The sequence below is a fragment of the Strigops habroptila genome, chromosome 5 (genome assembly GCF_004027225.2).
Source record: "Strigops habroptila isolate Jane chromosome 5, bStrHab1.2.pri, whole genome shotgun sequence".
NCBI lineage: Eukaryota > Metazoa > Chordata > Aves > Psittaciformes > Psittacidae > Strigops > Strigops habroptila.
In genome coordinates this window covers 79,731,280-79,743,789 of record NC_044281.2, presented here as the reverse complement: position 1 = coordinate 79,743,789, position 12,510 = coordinate 79,731,280, and the positions used below count along the sequence as shown (strand labels likewise).

The 12,510-nt window shown below is 39.4% G+C and overlaps 1 protein-coding gene across 1 annotated transcript in view; it reads left to right on the top strand.

Moving 5' to 3' along the window:
- The first annotated feature begins 10,716 nt into the window (after nt 1–10,716).
- The window catches only part of DHX32 (DEAH-box helicase 32 (putative)), a 28,386-nt gene continuing 26,592 nt past the window's right edge, over nt 10,717–12,510 (top strand). The window contains exon 1 of the mRNA XM_030485879.1: nt 10,717–10,986. Within this exon, the coding sequence (XP_030341739.1) occupies nt 10,717–10,986 (270 nt within the window). The remainder of the gene's footprint in view (nt 10,987–12,510) is intronic.

Below are 12,510 nucleotides of genomic sequence, written 5' to 3'. Positions count from 1 at the left end.
AGAAAGACCTATGCTTGGTGCTTGCTCTTGTGATAAAATGATTTCATTGCCCTGAAGAGAAGTTGTCTCTCATTGCAAAGTTGTGAAGCATCATCTAATTTGAAGGATAGTCATCTAAGCTTCCTGTTCCATTACACTTTTACACACTGTCAACTACAATTTGCGTAGTTTCCAGAAGCATATAATGGAGATTGGTGTATCAGCAAACACAAGCCTTCTAGACTTACTACCAGCCTCATAAATCCTAAAAACCAGAAAAGGTGCAATGTCGTACTAGAGGAACTGAGCTCTCCATCCAGCTATGTTATTTTGGCCAAAGAAGCCTTCAGAAAGAGCTGGGATCACATAACCTCTGTTTTATGGTTATATTTCTGCTGTCAACCTGTCTAGGTAAGTAGGTCCTATTCAAAGGAACTTAAAAACTCAAACATTTCCTAAATGATTTTCAAATCCCATCTTACCTCTGTTGATTTTTGGAGCACAGAGAAACAGTATAAACAAATGATTTATCAGAAGCCTATATCCCCCCCTCACTCCCACTGGTGGTTTTCTTGCAGTTTGGAATAGCGAAGTTTTTGAAGAAAAAATAGTCTCAATGTTGTAGTAAAAGTGAACCTAAAACGTTTACAGCTGTTTGTATATAAGGAATCTATTATACACACAGATACTGAATTTTTATTACCATATACATATTTCTACCATTTCCACCTCATGATTTGCCCTCACTTAAATACTTAAATCTCAAATTCTCTAAAGGAAATTACTGTCTTCATTGGCTAAATCTCTGCCCACTGGTTACATTTGAGGAATAGCAAATACTGTCCATACAGGGCAATAAATACATTATTGCTATGCATAAGACAACTTTAATCACTGATCAAGAATTTGCATGTTGTTAAAAATATTATCTGTAAACAATTAGAAAAAAATCTTTCCATTTTCATCAAGGAAATCACATTTTCTATGGACAACCAAAGTCTCAGCATTTCCTATACTTTAAACCCACTGAATAATAATAAGCACAGGAGAAATAAGTCAATTTCAGTTCATTTTGGGCACTATCTATCAGCAGCCTCACAAGCACAATTTGGATTTTAACCCTAGGCACAGAGCAAAGCAAGTGGGATGCAATGCTGCTGCTCCTGCTCTGGGATCAAAAATCACATGTGAAGATGTGAAGGGTGAAGGGAGGAGGGGTTGAAGGATGACTGTGTGATTTGAGGTTTTTTTACCTCAGATTTTTACATAATTTGGCCCTTGGGCTCCCTACCTAAGAAACCAACTGTTGTCTGCACACAGATTTCAAAGAGTATGATTTTACTGCTTTAACTATCACTTCTGAAAAGCCTTTGCCCACCACCACTTAACTTGAATCACATTTGATTCAATTCACTGTCATTTCATAGAATTATAGAATCACAGACTGGTTTGGGTTTGAAGAGACTTAAAGCTCATCTAGTTCCAGCCCCCTGCCATGGGCAGGGACACCTTCCACTAGACCAGGCTGCTCCAAGCCCCGTCCTATTTCATTAAACATGTATGGCTCTCCATTAAGCAGGAATGCACACACAACACAGTGCTTAGTATTAGAGATATTTAACCTACAGAAGAAACAAAGAAACAAAACCCACCTCCTTCGTACCTTGCTAGAGCCAGGACTGTGTTATATTGCCCCACTTGCATAAGATTGTTCTTAATGATTTATTCAATAGAGGCCACGACTGAAAGTAACCGAAGAGTGTAGAAAAAATCAGTAGGTGAATGTGAATATTCAACAGTTCATTCAAAACTTGTAGTTCTTAAAAATAAACAATACTATTTAATTCAACCAATTATATTCTGATATGTAAAAGAAAATGCCACCTTTACAAAAGACACGATATTTGCCTCCCATTTTAGAGGTTCTATTTTTTTTTAATTGAAGTATATATTATTATAAGAGCTATCAGGTTTCATTACCATGACCATATAGCCCTTCCTAACGTGCTGCAAAAAGGTTCTAGTGCTGCAGTTTGCTTTAGCAGTATAAAAGGAAAAAGTTAAAGTTATCTTTCTGGAAACTTTCAAAGTTAAGGTGACATAAAAGGTGACATTTTCTCAGAAGGAGCAACATAATTACTGAGAATGAAGAAAAATAATAAAGCAGATACATGTGAAATTGTATTTGCTTTCTTCTACAGAGGTAAACAGAAATTCAAGATCAAGAGATCACTCATTATCCAACATTTACTTTTTTGCTTGCATCTGAAAGCTATAACCCCACATAAAGGGTTATTCTATCTTGAGAAAATAAGCTATATTTCCAGAATTCTTTTAACCACACATAATTCTTTTAACTCACAAATATATTAACAACATTTTCTGGAAGAAAATTTGGCTTGATTTATATCTATGGCAAAAATCCCATTAAATTCAAAAGCCAAGCACTTAGTTCTGCATTTGCAATAAAGCAGACATTCATACTAAATATTATCTTCATATACAACAAGAAAGACTTGATTTGGCAGAGTATAGCCATGCCAATTCACACTGACTTCCCTAACATTTTGGCTAGGATAATGACTGTAGGGTAAAAGCCAAAGAATGAAGACTGACTCCATTTATGCCTGCAACACAGCTCCTGCTGACCTGATTTGGGTTGGAATATTGTAATACCTCAGGCAAAATCAGTGCAAAATGGTGGCCAAAGCAATGACATGGGATGTTCTGGATCTCAGGTCGACAGTCACAGCATTACAACAGCTCTGTAATGAAACCCAACAGCAGCCGTGACCAAATGTAGCTGAGAGGCACTGAGCCAGGGCAGTGTCACATGAAAACAATCTCCTGATGTCGAAACAAAACATACTTTTATTTGGGAGCACATTGATCCTTGCCAGTTCCCAGTGGCAGTAACTGTGTGATGAGAGGAAAACAGCCCTGTCAACTTCAGCTCAATTCAAAGAGTACTTGAAGATAAACATTCAGCCCCAGCGAGCAAAGTCAACCCTTCACAAAGGCAAAGTTCTCATCCTGTTGCCTCGGGTTTTATTTGCAGTTCTGCAGCACTGTGTTTTGCAGGAGCACAGTATTCATTTCTCAGAAGACATCCGTAATGTGCACCACTTTCACATCTCATGCTTCATTAAATAAGTTATTAAGTTACAAGTTCTTTAAATGTTAGTAAGGATAAACAAGGAATAGGTACAAGTTACTCCCGGGGAGATTCTGGTTGGACGCTAGAAGAGAATTTTTCACAATGAGAACAATCAGCTACTGGAATGATTTCCCCAAGGAAGTGGTGGACTTCCCAACATTAACACTGTTAAGGTTTGGCTGGACAAGGTGCTGGGACATCTAGTCTAGGTTATGCTTTGCCTAAAAAGTTGGACCAGATGATCTTTGAGATACCTTCCAACCCGGTGTCCTATGACTAATAAATGAAAAATTTTGGAATAAGAAACAAATACATAAAATTCACACCTAAAACACAGCCACAAAATAATTTACCTTTTATAGTAAGAAATAAACTAGATGAATTTATGTATGCTTTTTCTATTCTGCATGATCTAAAGCTATAGAAATCTGTACCTACAGAGAAAGGAATAAACCTCAGTGTAGAGAAAGGCAGACACCTGTGACATAAAAACACTTTGGGGGTGTGTGTGTGTAATATATTTTATGGGGCAAATATAAAACCCAGCCACATTAATCAAATCCTAAAGAGGTGCTTGTAATATCTTAGAATACAGAAGATTAATTCTAGAGTGAAGAGACTTCTCATTCTATCATCCATCTGAGCAGCAATGACCACTCTAAAAGTTTCACACCTGCTGCCAAATGCTATAAAAAAAACTGAAGCCACGAATTCACACAACAGTGGCTCAGCCATACTCTGCTGACACAGCAGCTCTGCTCTTCTCTGCAGTAACCTCTTCTACAGTCGGAAACCTCTTCTGAGTTTGAGGTAGGTAATTTGAATAACCCATATAGCTCCTTCTCCACCTCTTTGGGTTAAATCATGGCTCCTTTTCATCAACTGCAGAAGCCTGCTGACTGCTGGGTGACTACAGGTTTGCCTTCCACTTGATCCCTTGTCAGCTGCCCATAAATCTATCACCATCACTGTTTACCACTGTCTGTAAATGCTTCACCTGGTTCACCTTCTATTACATCACACACCTTCCTCTTTCATCGCTCAACATCCCTTCCATGTGCTCCACTTGATCTCCCCAAAATCCAGAAATCCATATTCCAAGGCCATGAAAATATTTCAGCCTTCTCATTCAATGAAAATATAACCACATCACCAGTATTTTCACAAACACAGTTCCCATCTTGTTCCAAGAGACTTTCCAGAGAATATTTTCATCAGCCTATAACGCAAAAACACTCTGTGACAAACAACCTGATGTTCATCTATTCCCTGCACTGCTACAGCACTAATTTTTGTTGCTGCCCCATCAGACATTCTGGCCTCTACCCAATCTTCTTGTCTGCAGTTCCTTTCATCTGGAACAAACTGTACTAATACTGTCTAGCTGACTCTTCATCTCATTTCAAATCCAAGTTCTAAATATTCTTTATTCTCTTCCATGAGAATTATCTCTATTTCTTCTTGCTCCTGCTGTTCCAGCTCTGGGAAGTGTTAAGACTACAGTATTCACGAATATTATCCTAATGAATTGAAAAGAGAATGCTGGTCTTGCTTTTTTCAAACAACATAAAGAGAATAGAAAACAGATGAAGGTATCCTATTACATTAAAAAACACTAATAAATTAGAATAAAATTCCACTTAGGCCTCCTATCATCTATCTTCTTAAGATGTCTTGGTGTTTAAATAACACTTAAAGCCATTCTCTGAAGCAGCTCGGGGAAAAAAAAGTACTTGCAGTACTTGCAGACAGATACATATGGCTACTACTTTGCTTTTCATATCATCATTCAAACAGTTCTGATGCCTGGCTGACAGTTTTGTGGATAATGTCCTAACACAGCTATAACACAGATGAGATGGCAATGGTTTTATTAAGCAAATGGTGGTGATAAATATGGTAATATACAAGCAAAACTTGGTTTGAGCTGTCTTTTCTTTTAAATTATGAAAGTTAAGGACATTCAGCCTGTGACCCGTACCAAGCCAGTCCTTTCCTGGGGATGACCTTGGGACACAGGGTTCTACAGTAACTTTCCAACCTCTTCCTTCACCACCCCATCCCCTAAGGGGGCCACAAGAAACCTGGAGAGGCGCTTTGGACAAGGGCCTGTGGGGACAGGCCAAGGGGAATGGCTTTAACCTGTCAGAGGGAAGGTTGAAATGAGCTTTTAGGCAGAAGCTCTTCCCTGTGAGGGTGCTGAGGCGCTGGCACAGGGTGCCCAGAGAAGCTGTGGCTGCCCCATCCCTGGCAGCGTTCAAGGCCAGGCTGGACACAGGGGCTTGGAGCAACCTGCTCTAGTGGAAGGTGCCCCTGCCCGTGGCAGGGGGTTGGGACTGGATGAGCTTTAAGGTCCTTTCCAACACAAACCATTATAGGGTTCTCTGATTGTAGCCAGAACTTGCTGGAATTATAAAACAGCTTCTGACCATTAAAGGCTCCACATGAGAAGCGAGTATTTTCTTGATTTGAAACTTGTAGGATTATGCTAATCTGAAACCACCCTATCAGGTCATTAGCTACTAGGCCGCACTTCCTTTTCTTAATAAATCTGACTGGAATTTTAAAATATTTTGATTTTGTTACTATTTTGAGTATTATTTAATTATGTAAACATAAAACAATTACATTGCGATTTTAAGTACATTTCAATTTCAATCCACAATTAACAAACAAGAAAAAAAAAACTGCCAAGAAGTGGTATAGGTACTTTTCCTTCACTTCCACATAAACATGAAAATGATGAATATCAAAACCAAACAAGTATTTTGCTTACGCATGCACAGTTTAAGCTCAAAACGCATAACATTTTCATTCAAAACTGGGCAACCAGTGAGTTAAAAGTTGATTATTTCTTTTTTCACTTGTGGACTTGAAAGCCTTTGTTCTAAACCAATCTACCACTGGCTGTCAGTACTTTTAAGAGCAGCAATGCAAAACTGATAGTATTTTACCAGCCATCAGAAACTGAAGTGCAAATTAAAACACAATAGAAGTGTGAATCCTCCATGCTGCTACAGTCTCTCTTATATGATGGAAACTCTCTATTTTAGTTTTACAGTTTGCTCAATAAACAGTAGTATAGTTACAGTATAACCGAGGTTAAATGTTGTTGTCAGTAGGCTAATGGAGAAGCTGTCTTCAAATGAGAAGGCTTTTTATTTCCCACGTTTGCTGTGTTGGCCAGGAAGCAAGATTTCATATTCATAACAGTACAAAAAGCAACCAGAAAAGGAAAATTCCTGCAGAGACTATTAAAGTGTCATTTTTAGTAATAGAACTCCATAAATCATGGTGATATTCTCACCTCTGGGTTCCACTCGTGCTTGGCACTGCCTCCCCCTGCAATCTGCTGCAGCGGGTTGATGCATACAGGTTATGGTTCAGCATTTATTAGTCACAAGGAGACCTCTGTCTCCATCCCCTGCCCTACTTTTATCAAAGAAAAGCTCTTCAAAGAGGATTCAATGTGCGTCAAAATCTAGCTATTGCCCAACTGTCCTTCTGTCAACACTTGCCTTGGCAGTTGGGCTGCCCTTGGGAATGGCAGCACCACAGTATTGAGGATGGTCCAGGGGCAGCCTGGGTTTCTCTTTGTCATGGACATGTCTGTGGCACTGGAGTCCCACAACTGAGGCCACCAGCCTCGTGCCATGGGAAACCAGAGGCGGCTCAGCAAGATAATCCAGTCCTAGGGAATAAACTAAGCTATCCCTGTAGGTAAAAGAGAAAGATGTCTGCTTTTGGAGGCTGTCTTCTGAACTGCATTGGCTCCACATAACCCTTATTTGGTCTCACGAAGAAAAACAGTTCAAACAGATCATAGCATCCTGTAACGGTTTGTGTTGGGAGGGACCTGAAAGCTCCTCCAGTTCCAACCCCTGCCACGGGCAGGGACACCTTTCACTAGAGCAGGTTGCTCCAAGCCCCTGTGTCCAACCTGGCCTTGAACACTGCCAGGGATGGGGCAGCCACAGCTTCTCTGGGCACCCTGTGCCAGCGCCTCAGCACCCTCACAGGGAAGCTCCTAAGAATGAAGCACCCTCACAGCCCCTCATCTAAAGTGCAGGGGAGAGGAATAATTGGGCTTTGTACAAGGCACACAAATAGAAATATGTTACCAACATACATCTTTATGTTAAAGGGAGAATTATCAAAGACTTCGGGACAAACGTAATTCAAGGTTAGGGACAGCCCCTCCACTTTCAGCTGCAAAGATGCAGTTCTGCATCCCAGTGGACATACCCAAGTGCTGGAAGCATTTGGCATCAAAAGATTTTGTGTTGGAAAATAGGATGGAAAGAGGAACTGTTCTTGACAGCATCTGCTGGTTCTCATCTAACAAGAATAAACTATAATTTTGCTTTTTCAAATGTCATGTATTTCACATTCATATTTCATAAGCTTCATTTGCTTCATTATAAAGCAAATTTAATTTGACATCCTCTATTTAAACAACGTTCTTGGGGAAAAAAAGAAGTGATACCCTTAAATTCCCATTCCTATCGCTGACAAAATGGGGGAAGAAAAATGGAACAGAGAAGAAAGAACTCTGCAATACCATTGATATTACAAATCCAAATTCTGTGTAAATTACCCATAGAAAATCCTCCTCCTTGTAAAGATTTAATAGCAAAGCTGCAAAGAGTACCTATATATTAACAGGGCTTTATTAAAGATACAGAACATGCTATGTGGTATTTACTGCTTTCCTACCGCACATTATCATAAGTACTTGCACAACAACATATAATTTAAATCAATAGCAAAGTTCTCATTGATATCTTTGAAAGCAGCTTCTACCATAATTTACTAAAAGCACTCATTTGCAGTGAGTGTTTCTGTTATTTGTTGGAATTAATTAAATCCTTCTGTATTATGTTAAAATGTATATCTTGTAAATCCTGAAGAGCCTGCTATAATGACAGCAATCAGAAGAGATGATCGAGAAGCCTTATCAGAAAAAGGTACAACACTCCAAAGGGAAGAAGAGATCTTGGTCAATAGCAAAGCCAAAGCCAAGAACAACTGCAGGGGCACTACAGGAGACATTCAACAGAATGGTCAAAAGCAGACGGAGGGACCAGGATAGACAGACACCCTGAGGTCAAAATCAAGGACTAAAGGAGGCAAAATTAGAAGCCAGTAGTCTGGAAGAAAATAGCAGAGGTATAGCAATGAGGTATATTGAGCAGCAAAGGGCTACAGCTTTGATGTCTTAATTTACAAAGGCAATGCTCAATCACACTCCTAACCCAGTGTTTGGCTTAGCTCATTACACTCCTCGACTGCCAGAGAAGCTGCCTGCAGAGAGCTGTTGGGCTGATGCTCCAGGAAGAGGCTCAAAGTACTCAATCACATACCTGGCTGAAGATCAGGATAAAGCTTTAACACAGCTCTTTTTAGCAAAGATAAATAATGTAAATCACTTAACAACCTGTCCTGTTGATTCATTAGCATGGAAGGAATATCAGTTTCATAATATTTAGCTGCCAAATAATGAACATCCTTCTTGATTTGGCTCTCTTCCATTACAGGTACCAAAAGGAAAAACAAAAGAATTGCTGTTGGTATGACCATTCACATTTGTTTAATGAACTAGAAAATACTGCTGTCCAAGTCTTAATGTTTTGAAGACAAGCCTATACCGCAACTGAGGAAAGCAGAGAGTACATACTGCTACTAAGCATATGAAAAACAAGTAGGACACAGGATAATAGCAATTCACCTGTTTGTGTCATGTTATTTTAAGCTGAATTTCACAAAAAAAATCCTTTGTAGGACTGCACTTTCAGTCGCTCATGACATTTATGCCCTGTTGAGGGATTTCAACCATATTTCAGAAAGGCAGAGACCTCAATGGTAGTGAGCTTGCAACAATAAGCCAGGAGGAATGTAACACAGAATCAGATAAACCAGTAGGTATCAAGGGATCCACCAGGGTCACGCAAAAATTAGTTTTCCAAGTTCAGCTAAATGTAACCTAAATCAGTGTTATTGAGCATGAAAACCGGACTCCTGTCATCTTCACAGGTATTATAGAATCCTGGAGTGGTTTGGATTGGAAGAGATCTTAAAACTCATCCAGTTCCAACCCCCTGCCACGGATAGGGACACCTTTCTCTAGACCAGTTTGATCAACCCCCATCAGGTGCATGCCCACTGGTGGTTAATCCAAAGTGTATTTTGCAGTACCATATGGCCAGACAATGGGCAGGTAAGTCCTCTGGTCCTTTTGCCTTTCAGAGATGCCCCTCCAGAAGATCATGTTTGGTTTTGGCCTTCAAACTGGGCAATCTGTCAGTCTTTGCTGCCAGCCACAACTAAGCGCCAAGAACCAGCCTGTTTTGTGAGCACCATGTAATTAGGCTTATCTCGTCTGGATTGAGATATTCAGACTGCTGAACAAAAGATTTTCTCCTACTTCTCTTTGTTGGTTTTCTATGCTGCTGTCATCAGAGACTGCATTAATAGCATTGCAGCCAATATGGTTCAAAGCTATGAAACAAGAAAAATTTGTAAGAAGAGGCAATAACTTTTATTATATTACTTAGTGCAGAAAAAGCTCGATAAAGAAAAAGCACACGAGCATTGTGCTCACAGTCTGTTCATCAAGACACGATCAGAACCACTGTTCAAGAAGACACTTGCCTCTGGAACTAAAACAAAAGATGTTATTTAATACTTGTGTTACAGCACAGATCAGTCAAGATTAGGAAACTATTCTGCTACTTTTGAGTCCTCAGAGTTGCAGTTACTTTATGTCAGTAGTTTTTTATTCCCTCATCTTTCAAGGCCACTTCTGGTGTCCTTGAAGGATTAGAATTGGCATAGCTCTGCTTGTTTTAATGTATTAAGTATATTTCAGGTTTTTAATTGCAGCAGAAGCTGTTAAAAGATTTCCAAGTAGAGTGGATAGAGTATAAAAAATGACTCTTTACCATCCTGACTTTCTAAAGCACTGCAAAGAACTTCAAATAAATAGAGTGGCTGCTCCCGATGGACGCTTTCACGCAGCAGTTACCTCCCACTTTCGCTGCACCCAGGGGGTGAACCCCATTGTGCTGGGATTAGCTGGCCGCGTTAACATCTCTGCAATCACAACAATCACTCCAGAGCCTCCCATTCAGGCAGCCGGGAGTGATAAAGGTCAGGCTCAGTGTGCTCTTTCCCAATTATTCTCCAGCCTGGCCGAGCAGTAGCAGCCAAGAGCAAACACACTGCCCAGTGCTCATGGGCTGGCTTTAACATGCTGCTAAAGTGCAAAAGCTGTTCAGCTTCTATTTAACATCTTTTGGTTTTAATCGTTGCTATTTTTAAGAGTTTGGATGATTTTTTAAAATCTATTTTCTCGAGGCTCATTTTGGTTATTGAAGCACTTGAAGTGTGACAAACAGACCACAAAGGAGGCAGCTGGACCCTGAGACTGAACTTTTAAACTGAAGAGCTGGGAAATACTAATCCTAGAGCAAGCAGAAATGGATTTCTGCAGGTTTAAGGGGCCTGAATGATCAATCAGTGTACAAAGGACTCCTTCCATTACTAATGTGGTTTTGCTGGGAATAATATATGTAAGAAAAATGGAGTTTTTAAGCCCTTCTCCAGAGATCCACTGTTTCTCAGAATTACTGGACTGCAGCGACAGTGATGAAGAGGAAATACTAGTATGTGGAGAAGATTTGGAGCTTAATCCTTTTGATGGCTTGCCTTACTCTTCCCGTTATTATAAACTTCTGAAAGAAAGAGAAGAACTCCCAGTATGGAAAGAGAAACAGACTTTTCTGGAAAGTTTGCTTCATAATCAAATTGTGATTGTGTCAGGAGATGCTAAGACTGGCAAGAGCTCCCAGGTCAGTACAACACACTTGACTGGGGTGTGTGTGTATGTAATTATCTTTAGAACATTTAATGTTGTACATTTATTGTTACTATTTTACTAACATTACATATTTTGAAAACAGCAATATCTTTTTGCTATGAATTTACTATCCACAGCTGTTGTCCTTTACTTGTACCAATATCCAGATTTATATTCTACTAGTATGTGGTTTCGGTTAGTAGGGGGCTGTTGCTATGCTGAGTACAGTAAGGTATTGCCATATAATAACATCCAGTTAAGAGCTCAGCCATGGTGTACGTACACATTGAGTTTAGCAGTTCTCAGTGTAGAAACAGATGCGCAGCCAGTTACAGTAATCTGAGGTATTAAGGCCAAAGAGGGAAAGTGAAATGCAGAAGGTGAATAAAGATTAACGCAGAAAAAACCAGATTTAAAATATGTGCATATAAGCATACATTTAAATAACATTCTGTAAATACTCACCAACAACTGACACTTACTTTATGTTTCTCCCTTACAAGCCATTTTTATTTAGTTGGTGATGTCTTTAGGGCTTCAGGGTAAGCTGAGCAGTGAAGAGTAACACTTCTCAGGCTGTGATTGTCTGACACAGTGCCATAAACAACTAACAAAAGTCTCAAACTACAACTTTTTTAGTACTAAATACTGAACTTACTATATATCGAGCCCTTTCTGAACACTGAAGATCAAATACATTAACTACCATAGTTTAAAACTCAAAACCAAATATAACAAACCAAATATAACATAAAAATCCTGTATAAAATATCATTGCATCTACCAGTATGTGCACTGTAAATTTTTGCTCTGTGCATCACACCACATCTCAACTTGAAAACCTATCAAATACATACTTTCAAATGTAATACAGAATGTATCAGCTGAAATCCTTCCTGACTAAAATTACAGCTGTATTTCCTTCAGAGAGGCCAAGGCTAAGTGCAAAATATTTAGGACTTACTGATAAAATACTAACACGATCTGAAATAAATCTTTCCTTCTACATTTGGCTGGCCACTATTTTGTTCATTTGGAGAATTTCATTGTCTTCTCCTTCATAATGACTAATCACAGAATCCCAGACTGGTTTAGATTGGAAGGGACCTTAAAGCTCATCCAGTTCCAACCCCCTGCCACAGGTAGGGACACCTTCCACCCTCATAGTAAAGAATTTCTTCCTAATGTCTAAACTCCCTAACTCTAAATTTCTTAATTTCTAAGCTTGTCATTTTATCCTCTTTTTGACCACCATTACATTGAATGTCCAGTGGAAATGATAAATTCTGCAATACCTGTCATGGATTCAATACATATTCTTACTTGGAAAGTGTGTTTGGGTTCTGATTAATGTCACATCAGGAAAGAAATACAGTGGATTTGCAGGCAGGTCATAAGAGAAGGTGAAAAAAGTCCTCAGGGAACGAAGGACTGCAAACAGTAGGGCTCCTTCTCAAGGAGAAGTAATGGTCTTTCCTTCACTTCAGCCAAAAGCAAACACCTTTTCTAAGAATAC